At 45.4% G+C, this 25,137-nt stretch overlaps 1 protein-coding gene across 1 annotated transcript in view; it reads right to left on the bottom strand.

Annotated features, from left to right (window-relative positions):
• Nucleotides 1-25,137, bottom strand: part of LOC149356851 (uncharacterized) — a 305,537-nt gene that overhangs the window by 13,047 nt on the left and 267,353 nt on the right. The window contains exons 3-10 of the mRNA XM_089576445.1: nucleotides 21,515-21,631; nucleotides 17,701-17,819; nucleotides 10,831-10,994; nucleotides 8,232-8,261; nucleotides 6,964-7,115; nucleotides 5,302-5,387; nucleotides 2,726-2,889; nucleotides 1,001-1,030 (exon numbers count right to left, since the gene is read on the bottom strand). Coding sequence (XP_089432571.1) covers nucleotides 10,932-10,994; nucleotides 17,701-17,819; nucleotides 21,515-21,631 — 299 coding nt within the window. The 3' untranslated portion in view covers nucleotides 1,001-1,030; nucleotides 2,726-2,889; nucleotides 5,302-5,387; ... (1 more) ...; nucleotides 8,232-8,261; nucleotides 10,831-10,931. The remainder of the gene's footprint in view (nucleotides 1-1,000; nucleotides 1,031-2,725; nucleotides 2,890-5,301; nucleotides 5,388-6,963; nucleotides 7,116-8,231; nucleotides 8,262-10,830; nucleotides 10,995-17,700; nucleotides 17,820-21,514; nucleotides 21,632-25,137) is intronic.

Raw genomic sequence — 25,137 nt, 5'->3', positions numbered from 1 at the left:
TCATCCTCTTTAGAATGACCCACTCTGAACACCAAGATGGAGAAAACACCTACGAGTGCACTTTCTCCCAGGATTAATCTACCAACGAAAGGGATGTGGTCTTCATAGAATTGTGAGAAATGCTTTTTATTTACTTTCTCGAGGTATGTGCATGAAAAAGAAAAAAAGAGACTTGTTTGCATAGCTTGAATGCAGGCTTCTGTTGTAGTGTAAGCATAGAGACTTCAGTAAGGTTTCAGTGTGCAGATCAAAGACTAAAAAATCGCATCCGTTTAATGCTCTTGAAGTGTGCATGACTTCAAATCTCAAATGGATGTTTCCTGGTGTGGCTAATTAATTATTCCATTACTGACTTCATGCAATCCTTACAGGGCATGCTCATGCACATTTCTGATTTCTTTGTTGCAAGCTTGTGCAGCACACACAATGGAACACAAACTCCAACGTGGGTTGGAACCCAGCAGAATTTGATGTTATCCCCCAGTGTTGTGGCTTTTCTTCAACTGTCTATGATATCTTCAAGTAACGGTGCACCTGTCCTCCTAGAGTGAAGTGCTGTGATTGCGCATGCAACAAGGAAGATGAGACAGCCACCCCAGGAAACTTTTCCAGTTCGCTACACATATCTAGTTTTACAGATCACATGTCACCAAGGTTAACTAGCAGTCAACATCATGTCGCTCACATGATGTCAGATATCATGGCAAGCACCGGGTTATGCACAAAAAAAAAACCATCTCAATCCTGCAATTCTAAAAACACGCGGTGAAAAGCGGACTGCGCATGGTAAACAGGATTTCCGCTCAAACCCTGGCCGCATGCCACTTCTACTGATAAGCTATGGAAGGCAGGCAACTGCTCTCTACAAATGGAAGAGACCTGAAACCATCTGCTGGGATAAAAAAGGAGAGAAGGACCACAAGGTTCATGCAAAAATAAAATGCAAGCATTCAGCACTCATCCCTGGACTCATAAATCAATGAAAAGCATAAATACTTACCAAGTACTGCATCACAAGGAGTGCTGTGCCCTGCATAAAAAATGCACCTGTCAACAAATTCTAGAGGGAAAAACAGCACTTTAGGGAAAAGTGTAATAGTGAAATAACAAAATCCCACGATTATGAAAAAGTGCCCTACCACAGAATTGAAAATGCCCCACTTTTTTGCTCTTTCGCAACTGAAGATCACCTTTAAGGAAGCAAACTCTTGGACCAGTTGCTTTGACATAACACAGATCTTATTTAGCACATATAAAAGCATGAAGGAACACAAAGTCATTATTTGCGGAAAATAACACGAAAATTTCCACATGTCCAACCGTGTATTATCCAATGGCTATGAAGAGGCCACACCGCACACAGAAGAGCCGCGGCTGAAAACAAAAATGCACCATCACTGTTCACTTGGCCCAGCCCATCCACCTTACACTCATGTCGTCTCTAGTGAGATCCTATGCGGGCTACCTTTATTGTGCACTCTTTATGTTCAAGAGGGAAAAGCAGCACTTGCTGGGATAGTGTAAGAGCTAAAAAAACAAAATCCTACAATCACAAAACTGCCTTAACACACAATCGAAAACTCTCAACATTTTCGACACTACTGTAAAACAACAATTGCCTTTAAAAGAGTTGCCATCTGTGTGGCTGTTCTGACATAACATTCATGCTATTTAGTACAAACAGGACGATGGAAAAGATGAAGATGTATATATCTGCCTTTCTCCTTCTCCCTGTTATTTGCGTTAAACGAGATGAAGATCCCCACCTCCTTCAGCCATGCCCTCCAAAGGCCTACACAAAACAGCCCTGGCTGAAAGCGACGAAAGCACACCATCACTGTTCGCTTGGCACAGTCCATCTGCCTTATTTACAATTCAAGTTTTCTGTGATGATATTTTATGTGCACTGCCTTTATTGCCCACTCTTTCTGTTCCCTGTAACTTTCTATTGGCCCACAAGTGCTCAAAAAGCTATCAAGAATCAATGCCATAGAGCGACAGCCTCTCGTGAAATTGTGTGGAACTACGTATGACCACAACGTGCCACAAAGTTTTTCCCTACGACCACTGCCCCAGAAAAGGAAGCACTGCTCTGCGGTGAACTGCAGTAGGTAAGAAAAGGAGATTACAGTGCATCCACAATTAAGAGAACCATAATTTCAGACTGGTTTTGTAACAGCAACACCACTCACCTCAAACTTAAGAGTAGGGAAATCTGAGAGAGTTGGTTTCTGTCATGTATTGGAAAAACAGCTTGAATAAGAAGAAAATGAAACCAAGAAGACAACACGAGTGCTGAACTCCTATCAACCTTGCCCTGCCAGCTGTGGCGCTCTCCCTAATCTCGACTTTCTAGACTTCATAAGTTCGCCCCCACACCTGTTTCAATAACCTAACCATTATCATTCAAAAGTTTTCAGGAGCTGTTCGTAAATAACCTGAAGTGGTGGCGTTCTATTTCCTAGGTACTGGCTGAGGTGCGACACCTGTGGGTATCGCCAAGTAGAGCCTAACTTCCGAAATATGCTGGTTCCGCCTCGTCATCGTATTTGCTGACAAAGCAAAATAATGTATTAGTTTTTTTTTGTGCTCTACGAACTGAGCAATTTAGCAGCGTTATATACAAATGCTGTGCAGAAAGTGATGGTAAGCTTCTGTCCATGAAACTGCTTCCGGAAACTCGGAAACCATCTTTGCTTAGTGTTCGGACTGATGGTTGGGGTACCTGGTGTGCGGTCGCAGCTGCAGAAGCTTGCGCCGACAGCAGATCCTGCTTTCACGCAACAGCCCTGGTTTCGCCACTCCGAAGACAGCCTCGGCCTTGGCCTATCGTTCGCTTGGCCGCAGCATCGTCGCCACCTGCGAGTTCCATGGCAGAAATCCTTGGACCTGGGAGCCAAGAGAGCCGATTAGAAAAGTCTCGAGCTACAGCAGCTTCGTTTCCTTCCCTTAGTAGGAGAATGTGTCTACTTAGGGAAGGTAGTGACCGCTGATCCTGTTGACCCCATTGAATTTGGGGTCAACAGGTGTACGTTGCCAGCACAAAGGTTGCTTACGCTTTTTACACTTTGGCTGGGGCAAGGTGGCGGTCTCCATGCATTCCTCTTCAATTATTTTTTTCCATTGTCGCAGCTGGCTATTGACTTCAACGAGTCATGGAGGGTAACATGCAAAATATTTTTATCAGCACTGACAAAGACATAAATCTTATTCTGGCAACCATGCAGTCTCCTGCTCGGATTGTTCTAGCAATAACATCTTCGCTGCATGTGAAGTTGCACCGTTTGCATCTTTACAAGACTACGAAGTGCATGCCGTTATTAACACTATTTTAATAACGAAATACCTCCTATCTCTATGAGCGTTTGGGATACCCGTCCTTAATAGCAGCCATGCCGGAAATGGGAATTTCAATCTTCCCGTGAATCGCATTATATACGCAGAAAGATGAATTGGTGCTGCCGGAGGAAAAACTTTTTTTAGCAGGCTCCAAGGTGCAACCGCTAAAGTAACATTTCAAGCAATTCTTGTAGCACCAAATTCCGAATTTGGAGCAGTTTAAAGGGGAAGAAACGGTGACTTCAGTTTCAAATATTTATAGAAATATAATACATACAAGAAAAGTAGACATGAAAACTTCAACTTTATTTTTGCTTGAAAGTGGGCTTACACGTAAATAGCATCTCACTGGACTGGACCATGACTAGCCCTAACTTCTGTGTACATTGCAGCAGCTCACTACTCTGGACCATGACTAGATGCATGACAAGACCGATTCACTGTTGCACGACTATAACCTCACTAGCCGCTTATATCTGTCGAGTGCACTCATTAAGATGACTTCAATGTTCGGCGCCTTCATGGCTCAACAGAGTACTGGCAACTTGAAAGAGCCGCATAAAAAGACATTCAGTTCATGCGTTCAAAACATGTAGTGTCGAGACTAGATGTAAGCATTAAATGCGCTGCAGGAAAGGTGTATCGTATTCTGAGATGTCCGAGAGATACTGAGAGCCGCACACGACTATTGGGCAGTGTCCCTTATCAGCCATTTTTTTTCCTCAGCCTTTCTTAGCGAACGACAGTGCACCAGGCTTTGTTTGCCACTATTCATGTTTGGAGATACACACTACCAGTGGTCGGATTAAGCCTTTTATGCTTAATATGACCCACCGATTCCTAAGAGTATCCTCTGTCCCTTCAACTAAAGCAATGCAAATGACGACACAGTCTATTTTGCCAGCAGATGCACCTGTCCAAATCGGCAGCATCAGTGTTTACTGCACCTGTGAAATGGCCACAACTAAACTAAACTAAAGTAAACTAAAATCTGACCAAAACAGTGTCTCGGCATACACACCAAGCACGCACGTGCCTTTTCGTTGTTGCATCTCAGCGACTGGATTGGATTGGCGACATCCAATCCAATAGCAAAAATGCAGGTTGCCAACACCGGTGTTATATTTCACCAAGTATAGCTGACTGGAAACTTGCGCGGCTATAGTTGGATACAACTTAAGTCATCAGTGAAGCTCCGCCTACATTCAGGACCAGCGCACAGAACTCCTCCCGACGTCAGAAGAAAAAATCATACGCTCTAGAATTTTGACACCTGGCTGATTTAATAAAACCAAACTTTAAAAAGCTGATTGCATTTACTTTTGTGAAGGGCTAGCGGAGTAATATAATACGCCGTGGACCGTGGCCCAGTTTAACAACAGCTGGTTTACTAAGTTGTATCCTACTATAGTTGTGTCATTTTGGCACAGAATGGTGCAATTTTAACAAAGATCATGCTTTTCGCACAGATTGGCGCAACTGGCATAGCTGTGGCACTGCTGCACTTGCCTTGATTTTATACACGAACAAGACAACCTGTGCTTGATTATTTTGCGTGTTCGAAGCCTAATTTGCTAGTTATGTTTAAGAGTGGCAAAAAAATTCTGTATAGGGCCTAAAAAATTCATTTCCAGTATATCAGATACAGAAAAATTACTAAAAGATCTCAACGTGCACTGACATCGCACAGCACACGGGCCTCTAGCATTTCGCCTCCATAGAAGTTCAACTGCCGCGGCCGGGATCGAACCCGCGTCTTTCGGGTCAGCAGCCGAGTGCTACAACCACTGAGCCACCACGCCGGCTAATGGGCAGGTTGTGACGACTGATCATGTGACCTAGATAGCCCACATGCCATCTAGCCTGCTTCTCTAGAGATTTTTCGTGGAGTTTTCGCTCACGGCCAACGACACTGGCAGCTTTTATGAGACACAAAGCCCATAATGCTGCCTACTCACTCACCAGCTCACAATCCACCCCTAGCTGTTCTAGCTGATTTCTGGATGTTTTCTTCAATCCTCCGCTTCATGTCGATCTCTCCATCGTACCTGTCATTAAGGAGGTGGAGGATGTGACACTTAGTTTGATCTTGTCAATTATGTTTGCATTTATGCCATTTTTGATCCCCTGGCTGCAATGAGCAAGATCAAAACAAGCTCAGCATCACCAATAGTGACAGCAAGAGAGGCTATGAGGCCAATCAAAACTGAAGGGCCGTCTGTCACCTAGAGGGATGCCACAAACATGCACATATAAACTGGAGAAGACAAGCAAAACAAAGAAATATTGAAGATGTCAGTGCAAATGCATGCTGTGTGTAAAAGGGCGTCACCTACATAATATCACTGGCAGCTCTATTTTGCAGGATTTTATACTGCACTGCACTGACCAATCAACAATTATGAAATGCATCCATTTCACTGCACTATAACAGTCCGAAAACCTGCACAGCGTGTTCATCAACAAAGTTGCTTGCAGCATGTTACTGCCCACGTTCTCAGTTCCCTCAAATTATGCTGAAAAAGAAAAATTTTATAGTTGTACACCTGTACTATAGCACTCATGCACGAGTTCAACAAATTGAGTGCACATGCAGGTTGCGAGCGAAAGACAGGCAGGGGTCACAGAAGGGAGAAGCGACTCAAAATAAAACGTAGTTTTTTTTTTACGAGCTCTTAAGAGTGCATCCATACGAATGTATGAAAGTGCATTCCTTTGCTGAATGGAGCCTTTGCGCAGGAGTATCGCTTCTTCATTGGAGCTCAAGAGGAGGATTATTTACATTCAGCAGAATCGGAGACAGACCTAGTTTGTGTGAGATGCAGGTCACAGGTGACTATATAGCTCCACTGCATTACAAAAGCGAAGAAAATGCAAAAGTGAAGAAAATAAATATCCTCCGACTCATTCTGGCCATAGAGGGAGTGCACTGGCAGTTGTACTCTTTGCCGAAGGAAACGTTTCACTCCTTAAAAAATCTGGGCGGAGTACAGTGCTCCTAGAGAGCACAGTAGCCGGTATACTCTATCAGGTAGAGTACCAGCTCTTAAGAGTCTGGTCTAGCAAGCCGATTGGTCGCCAGCACGGTCCTCAACCTTTGGAGGCTTCAGCAGTGGGGATAAACTTTCAAGCACCGCAATGCATATGAGCGAGGCGCGTTCACAGGTTCTAGTGACAGACTCTCAAAGCCTGTCAGCCTAAAGTCAATTAAAATCCTTTACGTCAGCCAAGTCACCAGCCTTGAGGCAAAGGTTGAGAAAACGAACACGGAGAACTTAAGAGGTCATCCCCAATGCTCTTAGACACAGCAGATATGGACTCTGCAAGGCTGCAATGGTGGACACAGTGCCGGCATTCAGGAAAATAATAATACTGAAATTGCTTCGCCATCGACGAAATCCGCCTGGTTCAACTTGCAGATTTCACGCGTGCTGTGTTTGTGAGCATTAGGTACATCCTCTTTTAACTTCTCCATAACCGTTCTCTCAACGTTCACCTGAGTGCTGGCGATTAGGTTCATGGCTTTGAAATGTTGAGTACCTCGTCGGACACTGCCTTCACACTACACTCGCAGCGTGGTGTGGTCCTCGGCAGGGTAGTAGAAAGCGAAATGGGTTGACTTACATGGCAAGCGTCTTGAGGCCTCTTTAACATGGAGACTGTCGGGGAGCCGCGTCGATTGCGTCTGCTCCCGCTTGTTGAACCACTTGCCTCGCTGTCTGTCCCCAGGAGACCGGTTCTTTCGTCCGTGTGAGGGACATAGCAGATGACCTGTCCTGAAAAGATTTCTTTGCTGTGAGCGAATCTAAGACCGCGCGCATCATTAAAGGACTGCACGCAACTTTATGTCGAGGCCGCCTGCCTGCCTGCACCTGTCCAAGACGTGGAATGACTATCATCCTCTTTAGAATGACCCACTCTGAATACCAAGATGGAGAAAACACCTACGAGTGCACTTTCTCCCAGGATTAATCTACCAACGAAAGGGATGTGGTCTTCATAGAATTGTGAGAAATGCTTTTTATTTACTTTCTCGAGGTCTGTGCATGAAAAAGAAAAAAAGAGACTTGTTTGCATAGCTTGAATGCAGGCTTCTGTTGCAGTGTAAGCATAGAGACTTCAGTAAGGTTTCAGTGTGCAGATCAAAGACTAAAAAATCGCATCCGTTTAATGCTCTTAAAGTGTGCATGACTTCAAATCTCAAATGGATGTTTCCTGGTGTGGCTAATTAATTATTCCATTACTGACTTCATGCAATCCTTACAGGGCATGCTCATGCACATTTCTGATTTCTTTGTTGCAAGCTTGTGCAGCACACACAATGGAACACAAACTCCAACGTGGGTTGGAACCCAGCAGAATTTGATGTTATCCCCCAGTGTTGTGGCTTTTCTTCAACTGTCTATGATATCTTCAAGTAACGGTGCACCTGTCCTCCTAGAGTGAAGTGCTGTGATTGCGCATGCAACAAGGAAGATGAGACAGCCACCCCAGGAAACTTTTCCAGTTCGCTACACATATCTAGTTTTACAGATCACATGTCACCAAGGTTAACGCAGTCAACATCATGTCGCTCACATGATGTCAGATATCATGGCAAGCACCGGGTTATGCACAAAAAAAAACCATCTCAATCCTGCAATTCTAAAAACACGCGGTGAAAAGCGGACTGCGCATGGTAAACAGGATTTCCGCTCAAACCCTGGCCGCATGCCACTTCTACTGATAAGCTATGGAAGGCAGGCAACTGCTCTCTACAAATGGAAGAGACCTGAAACCATCTGCTGGGATAAAAAAGGAGAGAAGGACCACAAGGTTCATGCAAAAATAAAATGCAAGCATTCAGCACTCATCCCTGGACTCATAAATCAATGAAAAGCATAAATACTTACCAAGTACTACATCACAAGGAGTGCTGTGCCCTGCATAAAAAATGCACCTGTCAACAAATTCTTGAGGGAAAAACAGCACTTTAGGGAAAAGTGTAATAGTGAAATAACAAAATCCCACGATTATGAAAAAGTGCCCTACAACAGAATTGAAAATGCCCCACTTTTTTGCTCTTTCGCAACTGAAGATCACCTTTAAAGGGTCAGTCTACTCACCGATATGAGTGTATAAATAATGGCATATTCTGGTAGTTGGCACCCTATAACATCAATAACGACGGGTCTGCGCCCGGTTTAGGCAGGAATTTATATTTTATTTCGGCGTTAAAAGTCGAGTAAAAATGCATGGTGGCGACCCCAAACGTTCATTTTGTTCAAGAAAGTGGTAGTCTTTTTTTGTAGAAGCATAAGTGAATATACTACGTACCAGTTGTATGCCCCAATGTCAGAGAAACGCACGTTTTGTTCTAGTAAACTGTAGAAGGCATACCGCTCTCTCTTTTTTAAATCACATGAATATTTATAGTTACACGTACGCAAAACGCAGGCACATTCCCATTTTTAGTTCAGCGTATGCTAGCAGAGACGCAAAATTAAACTTAGCCTATAGTGGCGCCATCTGGTCGTCAGGACGGGAACCATTGCTGTAAACAAACCGACTCTCCACTTAAGCCTAGGAGCGGCAGAATCGTCACTCTAATTATTAAAACAAAGCAAATTTATCTCTTATATGTTTTCTTATAGGCGAGATGAGACAAAGCGAAAGACAGGCGCCCTATTTATGGCCAGTGAACGCACTGAAAAAGGCAGCAACAACGAGAATTCAGTCCGAAGCGAGAGGTCCGGCTTCGACGGGCGCCGCCATGTTTGTCGCCGCGCGGCGGAAATCCAGATGGTTGCCAGATGAGACTACCATCTCATACAGATGTGTTCCCACATTAATAAATTCTATTTTAAAATGTTCTACCGCACTCCTTGGCACCACAGCTGGCTAAACGGTAATTTGAGTAAAGAGCTATCGGTTGCCGCAAAGAAAATATGGTCGATAAAATTCAGTAGACTGACCCTTTAAGGAAGCAAACTCTTGGACCAGTTGCTTTGACATAACACAGATCTTATTTAGCACATATAAAAGCATGAAGGAACACAAAGTCATTATTTGCGGAAAATAACACGAAAATTTCCACATGTCCGACCGTGTATTATCCAATGGCTATGAAGAGGCCACACCGCACACAGAAGAGCCGCGGCTGAAAACAAAAATGCACCATCACTGTTCACTTGGCCCAGCCCATCCACCTTACACTCATGTCGTCTCTAGTGAGATCCTATGCGGGCTACCTTTATTGTGCACTCTTTATGTTCAAGAGGGAAAAGCAGCACTTGCTGGGATAGTGTAAGAGCTAAAAAAAACAAAATCCTACAATCACAAAACTGCCTTAACACACAATCGAAAACTCTCGACATTTTCGACACTACTGTAAAACAACAATTGCCTTTAAAAGAGTTGCCATCTGTTTGGCTGTTCTGACATAACATTCATGCTATTTAGTACAAACAGAACGATGGAAAAGATGAAGATGTATATATCTGCCTTTCTCCTTCTCCCTGTTATTTGCGTTAAACGAGATGAAGATCCCCACCTCCTTCAGCCATGCCCTCCAAAGGCCTACACAAAACAGCCCTGGCTGAAAGCGACGAAAGCACACCACCACTGTTCGCTTGGCACAGTCCATCTGCCTTATTTACAATTCAAGTTTTCTGTGATGATATTTTATGTGCACTGCCTTTATTGTCCAATCTTTCTGTTCCCTGTCACTTTCTATTGGCCCACAAGTGCTCAAAAAGCTATCAAGAATCAATGCCATAGAGCGACAGCCTCTCGTGAAATTGTGTGGAACTACGTATGACCACAACGTGCCACAAAGTTTTTCCCTACGACCACTGCCCCAGAAAAGGAAGCACTGCTCTGCGGTGAACTGCAGTAGTGTAGAAAAGGAGATTACAGTGCATCCACAATTAAGAGAACCATAATTTCAGACTGGTTTTGGAACAGCAACACCACTCACCTCAAACTTAAGAGTAGGGAAATCTGAGAGAGTTGGTTTCTGTCATGTATTGGAAAAACAGCTTGAATAAGAAGAAAATGAAACCAAGAAGACAACACGAGTGCTGAACTCCTATCAACCTTGCCCTGCCAGCTGTGGCGCTCTCCCTAATCTCGACTTTCTAGACTTCATAAGTTCGCCCCCACACCTGTTTCAATAACCTAACCATTATCATTCAAAAGTTTTCAGGAGCTGTTCGTAAATAACCTGAAGTGGTGGCGTTCTATTTCCTAGGTACTGGCTGAGGTGCGACACCTGTGGGTATCGCCAAGTAGAGCCTAACTTCCGAAATATGCTGGTTCCGCCTCGTCATCGTATTTGCTGACAAAGCAAAATAATGTATTAGTTTTTTTTTGTGCTCTACGAACTGAGCAATTTAGCAGCGTTATATACAAATGCTGTGCAGAAAGTGATGGTAAGCTTCTGTCCATGAAACTGCTTCCGGAAACTCGGAAACCATCTTTGCTTAGTGTTCGGACTGATGGTTGGGGTACCTGGTGTGCGGTCGCAGCTGCAGAAGCTTGCGCCGACAGCAGATCCTGCTTTCACGCAACAGCCCTGGTTTCGCCACTCCGAAGACAGCCTCAGCCTTGGCCTATCGTTCGCTTGGCCGCAGCATCGTCGCCACCTGCGAGTTCCATGGCAGAAATCCTTGGACCTGGGAGCCAAGAGAGCCGATTAGAAAAGTCTCGAGCTACAGCAGCTTCGTTTCCTTCCCTTAGTAGGAGAATGTGTCTACTTAGGGAAGGTAGTGACCGCTGATCCGGATCATGAGAGGGAAAGAACCCGAAGAATAAGAATGGGGTGGAGCGCATATGATACCATTGAATTTGGGGTCAACAGGTGTACGTTGCCAGCACAAAGGTTGCTTACGCTTTTTACACTTTGGCTGGGGCAAGGTGGCGGTCTCCATGCATTCCTCTTCAATTATTTTTTTCCATTGTCGCAGCTGTCTATTGACTTCAACGAGTCATGGAGGGTAACATGCAAAATATTTTTATCAGCACTGACAAAGACATAAATCTTATTCTGGCAACCATGCAGTCTCCTGCTCGGATTGTTCTAGCAATAACATCTTCGCTGCATGTGAAGTTGCACCGTTTGCATCTTTACAAGACTACGAAGTGCATGCCGTTATTAACACTATTTTAATAACGAAATACCTCCTATCTCTATGAGCGTTTGGGATACCCGTCCTTAATAGCAGCCATGCCGGAAATGGGAATTTCAATCTTCCCGTGAATCGCATTATATACGCAGAAAGATGAATTGGTGCTGCCGAAGGAAAAACTGGTCAGGCGTTAACAGCTGAACGGAAAGAGGATATGTCTTTATAACTGATCTCAAAGCTACTTTTTCTTGAAATGATGCCATGAATACAACATTAATTTCTTCTCAATGTATCTGTATCGACTAAACAAACGTGTTAATGAGTGTATTACCCCGTTGACAGGTTTAGTGGTTGTAGGTCAAAGTACCTATGTAAAATATTTCCTCATTCAATGAAATCTCAGTTTTTGAAGACTGCGTTTGGCGGATGGGTTTATTCGAGTGGATTAAGGCCGAAAGGATTACCTTTACACTTAGTGTGCCTACATCTGAAAGTCGGAAGAGCTAAAAGACATAAGCCCGCCTGGCCATTTTATGACTGCAGTCGCCGTGCATCGACTCCAGCTGTTCCTGGGTGCGTGCTGCAACGTGATAAAACCCGTTGTCATGCAGCTGCCGGAATTCAACTCGCTTTTGCCGCATTGAGCCGAGCTGCTGCTGGGTACGCCCATCGTGACGCTCGACCAGAGACAACGAGACGGCTATGTTTGCACCTAAGACACTTCATCCTGCTTACATGTGCTAGCAACATGAGGGCAGTCGCCGCCGTACCGCGGCCCACGCTCCGCCATATCTAATGGATTAATGCCCATATGTACAGAAGTAGCCTTCACCTACTTAAAAATCATACATGCCTGGAAGTCCTCACATCTCTCCTAGCACTGTAGTGCAACGGTTAAGCGGTGAGCCACTGCCCTGGCCTGGCAGGTGCTGCCAGCGAACGCACTTGTGCGATCCAGGTTGCTCTACTCCAGCAACCTCGCGCGAACAATCATTACTTTAGCCGCCCCCTTTCGTGTTGCATGCGGACGCCATATCTTTCTTTTTCTACCATTGAGTGTCAAGAAACACACAGACGGGTTTTCTCTCAACGGGACAAGTAAGGCTTATGCCTTTATCAGCGCTTTCCTCCTACTTAAATACCTGCCACCCACTGAGCACACAGAACAACCTCGCTGCTAAGTATGGGGCAGCTGCCATGCAGAATACCAGTACCATAGTCCTTCAATGCTTTTTCTGGTCACGAAACTCCGGCCAGAGTTTCATATAGGGACAGCGCGCGCCGCTAGAGGCGTGGCTGTCGGCGAGGGGGCACAAGTCGCTGCGCGAGCCCTGCTCGCAGCGGCTGTTTTCCGGCCAACGGGCTCATATTCGCTTGGTAGTTATGCTTTCTGGGGATCGGTATTTGGGCTTACGATGGACACTACTTTACCGGTTATCACCTGAAAGCTTGGCTGCAACGTCGAGACACTAAAAACCCTCTACGATCGACGACAGCCACTAGTAAACCTTGTTAGCGGCTGTTTACTGGCAAACAATTAACGCGCTTACTTTCTCTCGTTGCTTTTCACAAAGAAGCGATTTTTGTACACTGGTCCAGCCTTCGCATTCATTTTTACCGCAACTTGCCCACAACGTTATTCAGGAGATCTACCGTAGCGATCAGTCACTTATCTGTATGTGTCTGGGTTGCGCCTGTCTCGGCCGAGTCCTCGCTTTCATCTAAGTACACAAGAATGCTTGAGGCTGGCGTTTACCTTGTGATAAATATTGCAATCTCAATAATGCTGAAAACACGACGTTATGGTGGTATTTTAAGAACTGGAGTGCGCGCTAGAAGAGCGATGACATGACGAATGCACCGGTAGTTTGATGGTGCTCTCATTTTTTTTTTTTTACTGACACTTTCGGAGGTGGCAAAGCCAGCTGCTGAAGACTCTTGCTACATAAGCCATTTATTTACACTTTTTCATGCTGTGACTACGGAGGCGCTGACGAGTGCAAGGAAATATTGCTCATGTGCTCGCTTCGCGCTACCAAAGTAAGAGACAAGCTGTGAGCGGCCACGCAATAAGCCAGAAATGAGCAATGGAGAAACATGTACAAAACGGAGAAACATGTACAAAAAATAAAAAGCGCAAGGTGTTCAACGTGGTTAAACCCAGAAGACATGCGAACGCATGTGTTTAGGCTGTTTGGCTCATGGTTTTGCTTTGCTGGGTCGTTGGCACGTCTGGCGATGATATTAGACTGAAGTTAAGCTCTGATCGAGGTTAAGCTGGTCTGATGTGTTCGTTCCGAAGGTGGACGTTGACGAACACGACGGTGTACAATGCGCGCAGCGCGTGAGTGTGTTACATTTTAGTTTTTTTCCTGTTTGGATCTGCACGAAACCCTGGCCAATCTCCCACCGTGGGTATGTGCCATCGTTTTTGAGGCAACAACAACAACACGAGGCGTGATCGACTGCTGCGATAGCACTCTGCTCTCGTGCAGTGGCCAGCGAAGCTGATCCGTTCGCGCCGCCGGAGGTACGAAATTTCCAGTCGTAGCAATATTTATTTTATTTCTGCACCCGTAAATTCAGGGATGCCACAAGATTCTTGGTTGGGTTTCATCCCATGAAGTAGTGCTTTCGCACCAAAAGCCACCAGCATACTGGAGAGCACAGCTGTCTGAAACACAACATCGTCAAAGATTCGTGCCCAAGTACGCTGGTAGGCCTTCGAATATCCGTGGGACGACGCCGGGCTTGAGTTTCGGTTTCTCGCGCATTGCAGCGACACTGCTTCTCTGTCGATCATAAACTCGTAAGACCGAATCCGTGGGGCAAAATGCCTCTCGCAGACACGTACATGCTTGGAGTCGAAGCGAAATCCACCGCTTTCCTGTGGGGGTATCGCCCGCTTCTATATTTTACGCTGTTCGGCGTCGCTCGGCAGACAGAACAGCGAGGCCTTTTCCTGCGTACCTCCGTAGCCGGAGCGGCAACCCGTCACGCAGCAAGTATTCGGCATCACAGGCTTGCACGTCACGTACACTGTACTTATTTTGTAAACGAAGGCAGAGTGAAAAGAGAAAATAGTTGCTGCCGCATTGCCGGAGTCCCATTCTACCCGTAGACTCGCAGCCATAGAGACGCTCGCTACCTCGCGTCGTTGCCCCCACAGGACTTGTAGTGCCGCCTCGCGGAAGGCGCGGTCAACATATGAAGCTCTCCCATAGCGTTACGGAGAAGTTTCATGACCATAAAAGCATTGAAGGACTATGCCAGTACCTATCTGTCATCACGCGCCACTTCTTCAGCCCCCTACCTCCATCGTCCCACAATTAAACTGTTTTGTACCCGACAAACATTTCAATTATATCAAACTGGATTTTCTGCACATTTAGCGATTTTTCATTTTATGTTTTCGCAGCTGTTTCCTCTTTTTATTTTGTCTATTTTACTACTCGTCCAGTGGTCGGGCATTGCTTCCCGCTGCAGTAATGCTACCAAGTTGATGAAGGTGTCTAATATATGAAGCAAACAAAAATTGTCGTCCTCATTTCTCACATCCTATCGTCAACTACAGTATAATCTTTATAAAGACCGCTCGTGTAAAGTCACCTAGCGTTGCTTGAAAAAACACCATCACCTGCTCGTTTCTTCAGGGGAGAGATGGCAAGAATGCTTGATGCTTGCGACAATCTCCGCTTTTCTTACCACTGCCTTCCTTGATAATCATTTCTTAAGCTTCTTAGGCAATCATTTGCAGACACCCAATGGTTTTACCATTTGCGTTTTGTGCTTCGCTCAGCCAGCTTCCATGTTGTACATGTATGGCATTGCTTCTCAGCGGAAGTATCTAAACCATCCAGGGCCTCTTAATGAGCACATTCAAAAGAATGCGAGATGAGAGAACCCAGGAAAGAACGCGAGCGGAACTAGCAATGTTAGCATTCATGATGACTTTTCTGTATATAATGACAGTGTAACGTATACACAAGCTGACGCTGTTCTATATATACGCTATCGAATCGAACGCTTCCAGACCTGACAGGCTTTGAGCCCTGTGGCGGTGGTTAATGTATTTCAGCAATTTAGAACAGTAGTCTGTGTTCTGTATGCGGATATAATGAAAGTACTTAGAGTACTGCATGACATGTGATGGACAGTATTCTTCATTTACCGGTACTCTGCATTCCGTTAACTCAATGAGGCCATGGATTTTGCACTCGTTTATATTTCCACACATTTCATCAGTGAGGTATTGAGGCATGATGGTTGCCCGAAAGAGCATTACTATTGTAATGGGACCGACCAGCAGCAGTTCAAATGGCTCAAAGAAGAGAGGGAAAGTGACTTCGGTACACACGACCCCTTGTGCCAGCATCCGTACCGCGTCTCGCCCACTGAGAGCCATGTAATCAGCGACAGTGTCGACGACATGCTTCAGAGCGGCATCACACAGCCCTCTAACAGCCCTTCTGCCTTTTCTGTTGCCCTCCTGAGGAAAAAAGGTGGCTCCATCCAAGTCTGCGTAGACTACCGCCGTCTCACACTCGCAAGGGTGTTTTTCCTCTACCGCGAATCGACAGTGCCCTGGATTGCGTGCAGGAAGTGCAGAATATTTCTTCCCTTCCCTTACTGCCAAGTTCCGATGGCTGCCGCTGACCGGCCGAAAACTGCCTTCTTCGCCCCAAATGGATTGTATGAACTCAATGTGACGCCGTTCTGGCTAAACAATGCCCCAGCCACGTTCAAGAGCATGATAGACGATATTCTCAACGGGCTGAAACGGGAACCATGTCTATGTTACTTGGATGTCACTGTCGTTTTTTCCCTTCCTATCTACGGCGCCTTTGGCGCGTACTCACGGGTGTTACTAAGGCTGGGCTACTACTCGACCTGAAAAAGTGTTCCTCTGGAGCTACGATGCTGATGATAATTGGTCATGTCATCTCCAAAGACTGCGTTCTTACTTACCCTGGCAAACTTTGCGCTGTCACTCACTGCACCAAACCGACCACCTTAAACAAAGTTCGCAATTTTATAGCTTTGGGCTCATACCATCACTGCTTCATACGCAATTTCGCTAGTATCAAAGCACTTTTAACGCAGCTTAGCGCTGGAAGCCCGAACCTCTCGCTTTTGTCACCAGACCACGATGCCGCGTTCAACACTTTATGTCCCCTGCTGGTCTCCACCCACCGCAATACAACAAATTTTGGGTACGTCAAGCCAAATACATGCGCTCTCGAGAAGCATCCAGGCAAAGCAACCTTTCCAGAGCACGTAACTTGTCAAAATAGACAAAATTGTTGGGCCGCAGCGCCAAGAATAACCACGTTTTATAAATTCTAAGAATTGATATGGACATTACTTTTGGTGGGCTACACACCCGCCAGTAATTATGAAGCCTAACAATAAGAGGTAAAAGTTAAGGATTCAATATTGGTTAAGCAACCAGCTAGTTAGCACGTCTTATCTGTACTCTGATGTACTACACCGCTGGCAATGCTATGCCAAAGAAAGTGGTCTTCCAACTCAAAAACCTATTTTAAAAAAGAAAGTGAAATACCCTGTGTATAACTTCAGGACAGCGTTTCGTCAAAACTGCACGCGTTACTTTTTGAACACCACATGTTTATGACCGCAATCATCTTGCACCTGAACTCAGCCGATAATCGTGTTATCTTTAAGGACCAATTTGCCACTAAAGTACGTGGCTTCTTTGGTTGTTGTTCTGAACGCAATACTTTCCTTCCACTTCTGGACTGCAGCGCTCCCTTCATTGAAGTCATCATGAAATAAAAAGCGGTGTGGACCACTCCGTTTTTTGCGCGCGTTTTTATACTGTGCTCCTGCCGGGATTCGAGGACCATCCCGTCAGCTTGTGTTCGGCTCTTCAATGACGCGGCACAACTTCTTTATCAAAACCCCGCAGGGGTATTGCAGCCTCTTGCGGGTTGTAGACACCAGGACAAGTGGGAGGTCGTATTCTATCAACCATCCCTCGCCCTTAAAAATTTCTTTGTTTGCTTCTACCTATGGACTTTCCTGTAGCGCCTTCACGCCACTCCTCTTGACGAAGTGGCGTGGTGCACTGCGAGGGACATAGTCTGCTCTCAATTCCTCACTTCAGAGACCATGCCCTCACTTCGAACTAGAGAGCAGTCCCACCAAGTGAGGCCTAGGAGTGAGGTTCCAGCGTTTGAGTACGACCTGAGTCATGCGAGACACATGCACATTGCGTCCATTCGGTGCTTACCATGATGACACGAATGCAGAAGGAAGTTGCGTGTTCCTTGATATGGGCATCAGCCTTGATCCACGACCACAACACCTGGACCAGTAAGTGCAACTGCTGTTCTGTCAATGCATCCGGGCCTGTGGAAAGCAGTGTACGGTGTGATTACAACTTATGCCTGAAAATTACACTTGCAATGCAAGAAAATCGACGCCAATAGTGAACACAAAAAGCGCTGCCTATAGCGTCTCTCCTGTCCTGTCTCCTCGTCTCTTTTCTTCTCCTGTGCTTGTTTCCAGAATACGATACCAACTGGCCCAACAAAACACTTGGTTATGAGACATGTCGAGACTGGGCGAATTAAATGCATGCACTCCCAAAAGCCAGCGTTAGTAACGATGTGCTTCATCGTGTGCATAATTAACCAATTACATAGATTTCTTGCACTCACTACTACTGGGACAGTATATCTCATATTAAAAGAAAATATTTTGTGAGCAGCCTTGAATGCTATTGAAGTAATAAGCAAACCATTGCTGTGAAAAAAGAGAGGTTACCGTATTTACCCAATTAAAACGCACCCCCGTTTCCAACGCGCACTCAATTTACAGCACCAAAAAAAAATTTCAAGCCCCGATTCTAATGCGCGCCCGATATCGGTAACGAAAAAAATAATAACTACAAGCCCCGCTTCTAACGTGCATGCGATTTCCACGAATGAAAATAATTTGCAACCGTTTTTCTGTTTTGAGGTGAGAAAAGGCTTTTTATTCACCCGAACTTCATTCACTGTCACTCTCAGACAGCTTCTTCTAACTCTCCAACCACAACATCTCGCCTTGAGTGCCGTCTATGGCATTAGAAATTCCGCATTTCTTGAAAGCAACTCCGTGGTGACGGGCATGTGGTCCACGTGAAGCTGTCGCGTCAAGTCGGCCAGCTCATCTTCAAGATCAGGAAACCTCCGCGCTTGCGGACCGTGGCGGCCTTTGCTTGACATTTTTCACTCAAAGATTGACTTTTTCAGTCTTCGCCAGTCGCGAACACAAGTCTCTGGCACACCAAAATGACGGACAGCATGCCTATTGCCGCTCTGTTCTGCATGCAGATTAACTTTGCGCTTAAAGCTATTCTCGTGGCGGACACGACGTCTCTTCGTGGCCGCATCCATTCTCAAAAACGAGAGCCTGCACAGAGAGCCTGCCGGAGAACACCACCGTCGTGTTGCGGACGACGCTATAGCTTGCTACTCGCGTCGTAAACGCAGCAAAACAGAGGCGAGGCGGTTCGTCCCGTGAATTTTTTTTGTGCCATGCTCACCGACAGAAATGACAAGCACCACACCGGTTGAAAATGGCTCCTGCAACGCAGAAAACGATGAGCAAGCATGCTCCCATTGTTGCCAGTGGTTAGTGAGCTCTCACATCGTATAATGGTGATGACGATGAGCAGTTATGGGGCAGTTACGGTTTGTACTCGAATCGAACGTGCATACGATTTTGAGACGTATTTTCCCCAAAAAAAGGCCCGCACTAGAATTGGGCAAGTACGGTATTTGCTGAAAACAAGTTGACAGCCTCAGTGGCACCTAGTCATTGTCTTTGTGCTGTTGGAACTCCTATATTTCCAGTATTACGTATTTACTTTGTGTCACAAATGTCACGACGCTTCATGAAATGATAGCCTATAAGATTTCAGGTAATGTTTTTATGGTTAAGACTGAGAGTAGCAGCTGGATGTTGTATTTAAGGTTCCTTCCATAACAAAATTGGTTTGGTTTATCAGGATTTAACGTCGCAAAGCAACTGAGGCTATGAGGGACGCCATAGTGAAGGGCTCCGGAAATCTCGACTACCTGGGATTCTTTAGCGTGCACTGACATCGTACAGTACACGGGCCTCCGGAATATCGCCTCCATCGAAATTCGGCCACCGCGGTCGGGATCAAAAGAGTGGGAGCAGTTTCTCTTGTTATCGAGAGATACGCTTAGCTGTGTGGTCGTTAAAATGTCACCCTCTGCGCACATTAGAGTGCCCCATGGTAGTCACAGTTTTCTCATGGGCGTCATAAGGGCGAGAAAGAAAAGAGCTGCATGACAGGGGAGAATTCTTTTCCTCTTCTGTTTCAATGTGCGGCGGAAGAGCGGCTGGTTTTGCGCAACCGGCGCTGGGCTCGAAAAGCAACTTTCATCCACTCTTGGCGCACCTTAACCCAGCATGAGATTCCCTGATAGCATAACATGCCCAAGTTTTACAAAATGTGGGGCCCCTGTGTTCCAAAACGGGCTAGTGGGGCTGGGACAACGGCTCGGAAACCTTCGTCGGCCCCCTTTAGGGAAGTTCATCCTATATGGATCGCCTATCGATGAGGCAAGCGCTAACCGTGCCCACAGTTCGAAGACCAGCTGACATCAGTATAAATGCATGCGTACTTGAAGGTGAATACAACGCAAATGTGTCCTTTAAACAAGCAAACCTGGGCTATCCCGAATGGTGCTGCCCGTAGAAACCACTGAAGTTGTCAGAAGGACCGACGTGGGCTTGGAAAGTGGGAACGCCTGCTGCTGCTCACATGGGTTCCCCGCCGGGCACATGAGGGCAGATGCAATCATATGCGGGCTCTACACAGGTATAAGGTGGGCAAGCCTAAATGGGCCTGCCCGCACACTACTGATGTCCCACATGACCACGGCAGGAATAGAAAGCGAACGTGGCAGCAGTTTCTTGCCGGGTACTTGAGGTAGAATAAAACAAAAATGCGGGATATATGTAGAAAAAAAAACTGTGCTAACCCTCATCGGGCTGCCGCAGAAAGGTACTGTATGTCCTCTGACAGAGATCGCATGGGCTCTGAACAGAGCTGGAAAGCGGCCGTGCTAGCATGACGCCCACATCGGTCCATTTTAGGGCATGTGAAGCCACGTGGAACGCAAATGAGAGTTCTGTGCGAGAAAAAAAAAAACGCAGCAAGACAGGCAACCGATGCAGTTACTCAGCGTGTCTTAAATCGGCGCTTCCGGGCCTGAACACACCAGCGAACTTCCATCAGTCTGCGCTGAACACTGTTACTTTAATTTTAGAATTTCTATTCATCGAGCCCACAACTTAGACGTATAGATGATTTAAATGTGAATTCTAAGCATATCCAATCAATTACTAAATATTACACGTTCGTTCTGGCTCTGGTTCACCTGTAAATTGTGCGAATTGACTGGAAAATAGTCAGGAATAACTGTGCCAACTTCTTACTATATACTGGACTACCTGTCTATCTCCGCACATCAATATATATTTCTAACTACGCACGCTGACTCTCCGCACTGAGCCAAAATACATCAGTTTCCCTCATGTAAAATGTTCAACTTTTCGTGAACAGTGACACACACAGTAACGCGGCGGTGTTGCAAAGTCATGCACGGTTTCACCATGTCCACTTCTCCACCACGGCATGAAGATGGAGAGAAATAATGCTAGTTTAGAGAGCACTGTGCTTTCATACCGTTAATTTGCTAACTATTGTCGCGACCGCATCTTCTGGTGGCATGTAGGTACTGGGCTGAAGTACTTGCACGGCATCAATCAGGCTTGAAAATATCGCAATGAAAGCACTAATACCTAGTGAGGCATTGCTTTACACTGAGAAGCCTTCCAGCAACGTAACATTTTGTGTTTAGCGGAGGCCTAAAAAATCCAGCTCTTGATATATTGTGTCGTGGTAAGCGCAGCAGTTATTCCAGAGTAGCATGCGCTGCACCTGTCATTATTGAACACGCAGCACAAATACGCATCGAAGCGAGAAATCTCTAAATAGCTCATATGATTTTAAAAGCCTGTACCTTCAATTGCTGTCCACACGATGCCTGTAGGCTTGCAGTCATTCAACTCCAGAGCAGAGCTCGAGGTCCCCGCTTCTGGCTGTCGTTGCTGCTCCAGGCCATGTCGGATGTCTGGGGCTGAAATGTTTCGACGGGAACTGCAGCTTTCGCTGTATCTCCATCATCCACATTGCAGTCCTAAAGTATCGAAGGGATTATGTTTTCTAAAAGGCCTTCTCACAAATTGTTTAAGGTGAAAGGATTGGCTGCATCTTTGGTATCGTACAAGAATAAAGTGTGTATCAGTTTATGCAAGAGCAGCGTTCACCTTTGATAGTTGTGTTTATCAGGAGCAGTAAGGGCCGTATTTACGATCACCTCTTGAAATCTGCGGCCTCGGAGCGATATGTTTGAATATGGTTTACGTTTTATCTTTTCGTGAAATATACAAGACTGAATGTGGTTTTCCAGGAAACCTCCTCGCGTATTTCTGCGTGGTGAGCAAGAATGAGCAGCCGTGGGGCTGGACACCTTGCGTGCCGATTAGGTTTCCATTAGGTATCGAAACATAAATGATCGTACTCTGCAGCAGTTTAGTTCTGAAATATCTAAAACAGAGTGGGAAAATGGATTGCTCAGCGGCATTGCCAATATATTCAAAGAGAAGTTAAAAGTATTAATTTCCGCTGCTTTCCCTACGTAGAAAAACTCCTGCCGTGAAAGGCTCACAAGCCATGGGTCAATGCAGAGTCTATAAAAGCCATCAACGACAAAAATGCCTCTATGAACGCTACATAAAAACAAAAAGCTCTGATAACCTTAAAGCTTTTAAGCGGCACAGAAACAAAACAAATGGACTGCTCCGCAAAAGCAAGGCGTCTTATTTTGAATATTGAAAATCTATTTAACACTGACACTGTAAAACAGATGTGCTCTGGAAGCGAATAAATTCTTTAAAAAATCCTAGCCGAACCAAAGATTCCCTTCTCTCCACAATGACAATCGATAAAAAATCTGTCACGGGTGATGAGTCAGCCACCGCCTTCAACGAGTATTTTGTCTCCATCTCAAGCCCTACACGACACGCATTCAATAGACAATGAAATGTAGCATACGCGATAGTGCTTTCTTTTCGCCAGAAACCACAGCGGAAGTTCAAACTAAATTTCTACATTTTTGTTACTTGGGAACAGCCGAAGCTTCAATGTTGACGGATTCCAGATAGCTCCAATAAAGCATGAGCTTCACATAATAAGCCCTATTAAAACGCATTTAATTCATTTAATATTTTTAACAGGCATTTTCCCTGAAAGACTAAAGGTTGCTAAAGTTTCCGTTATTTTCAAAGGGGGTGATAGAGCCTGCATGTCTAGCTACAGGCCAATATTAATTCTTCCAGGGCATAGAAAAATTATTTCTGAGAGAATAGCCAGCTTTCTAAACAAACATAACATCATTACACCCTATCAGTTCGGATTCACAAAAAACAGTCTACAGAATGTGCACTGCTCCTCCAGAAAGAATTCTGGAAGGCTTTAAACGTAAAGAGTACATGCTTGCATTATTTATTGACTTTTCAAAGGCATTCGACCGCATTACCCAAAAAACTCTTACTGAAAACCTAGAAGCTTACAGATTTCGCAGTACCTTTTTAGTCCTTCTGAAGAGCTACTTGCGGAATCGCCAGCCACAGGTACAAATTAGTGATTTTAAGTCTGAACTGAGAACGGTCCGTTGCGGTGTCCAGCAGGGCAGTATTCCATGTCCCCTGTTTTTGAACATCTACATTAATGACATAGTTAAGATCGACTCAAATAGCCACTTCATAATTTAAGCTGATGACACTACCTTACTTTTTTCCGGCCCGTCTTTACCCGAACTGCAAGTCAAAGCTAATAGGGTACTCGATTTGATAAAGAACTGCAGCATTAAAATTCACTGATTTTAAATACCTCCAAGACAAAAGCCGTATTATTCCGTCCTCGCAACAAAAAAACAGATTTAGATATCAACCGTATATTGGCTCTAATAACATAGAGATAACATCACAAGTAAAGAGCCTGGGCGTCATTTTGCATGAGAATATGTTGGAACTTGCAGGTCACCCATATTCGTTCTAAACTCACTCGCACAGTCGGCTTGCTGTCGCGACTACAGTTTGTTTTGCCACAAAACATTAAATTGATACTTTATAATTCATTGTTTTTTTTCCATGCTGAGCTACTGTTTTTTTTATCTGGGACACTACCACACAAACTACTGTTAACATTCTTTTTAGGTTACAGCAAAAAGCAATACGTATCATTAAAAATGCCAACTTTAACACTCAGTCAAAACCAATCTTTTATGAATTGCAGATTCTACCCGTCACCGCACTGCAAAATTCAGTGCTTAGTTCAAGTAAACATTCGCCCTCAGCAAAACCTCGACCGTAGCTTTCAGAGCTATTAGCGGTTATCATGTTTTGCTATTCACTTTAAAGCCGAACTCGAATACCACATTATTTACTTCCAAATCCAGGCCTTCACTTGCTATCGTCCGCCAACTTTCAGCGAACTACTGCAGCGGAGATTTCTCAATGCCCTATTGTGAATTTGGTCGTAGTGACTAGAGCAAAATATGAAAAATACTGACTTGCACAACAGCGCTGCCAGCAAATTGCAGTCAGTGGCTTGACACGTCCAGCTTGCTGGCAATGTGGTGCTTTCCGCGGAAGGCGGCAAGGTGCGCGTAGTACACGGGCACCGGGATGCTCACACTCCTTGCGCACCGGGCGCACGTGTGGCAGAGGCAGAAGCTCAGCTTCTGCAGATCATCCGCACTGAAGTTGGAGTCGTCGCACACGACATAGCAGTGGGCCAGCCGGCTGGTTCCCTGGATGCCGAAGTGGCTGCCATCAGGACAATACGAGATCACAAGGAAGAAGATGCTAGCCTCCTCCACACAAAAGCTTAAACAGCCAGCAGTCGGTGGCCTGAAGACTGCTGCAGACAAACACCTACCCTAATCAACACATACTAAGTAAAATCCACCCGTCTCTATATGAGACATGTACCCGATGCGGCGCAAACACCCACCCTCTACTACATCAACATGAACTCGCCGAAAGCGCACAGGAGTGCTAAACATAGCAAATCCCAACACAGTGCAGTAGGTGGCCAAGCTGTCCAGCTGTCATGTCGTCGATCAGCAGCAGCTGGTTGAACAAGCCGGGCAGCAGAAGCTGCTGACTCCCTAGACCAGAGGTGCCAGCAATGAAGGCTTCGAAAATCACCTTCCTTTGGAGCAATTATGATTCTGAATCAATCGATCATTTGTTCCCTCTATTCTTGGCTGTGCAGGCTGCAAGGTTAGTAGCGTTTGTTCTTTCTGCAGGAGTCTATGTTTACGGCGGTTATGGCGCTCGGCTGCTGACCCAAAAGCCGCAAGTTCGATCCCGGCCGCGGCGGCCGAATGTCGAAGGAGAAATTCTAGAGGCCCGTGTACTGTGCGATGTCAGAGCACGTTAAAGAACCCAAGGTGGTCGAAATTTCCGGAGCCCTCCACTACGGCGTCTCTCATAGCCCGAGTTGCTTTGGAACGTTAAACCACAATAAAAAAAATTCATTAGCTAATTTTGGTTTCTGACCTGTTCTACTCATAGA

The sequence above is a fragment of the Amblyomma mixtum genome, chromosome 3 (assembly GCF_055824585.1).
Source record: "Amblyomma mixtum isolate Tamu chromosome 3, ASM5582458v1, whole genome shotgun sequence".
Classification (NCBI taxonomy): Eukaryota; Metazoa; Arthropoda; class Arachnida; order Ixodida; family Ixodidae; genus Amblyomma; species Amblyomma mixtum.
Note: the sequence above shows the minus strand (reverse complement) of the source record. Positions and strands in the feature narration are given on the sequence as shown.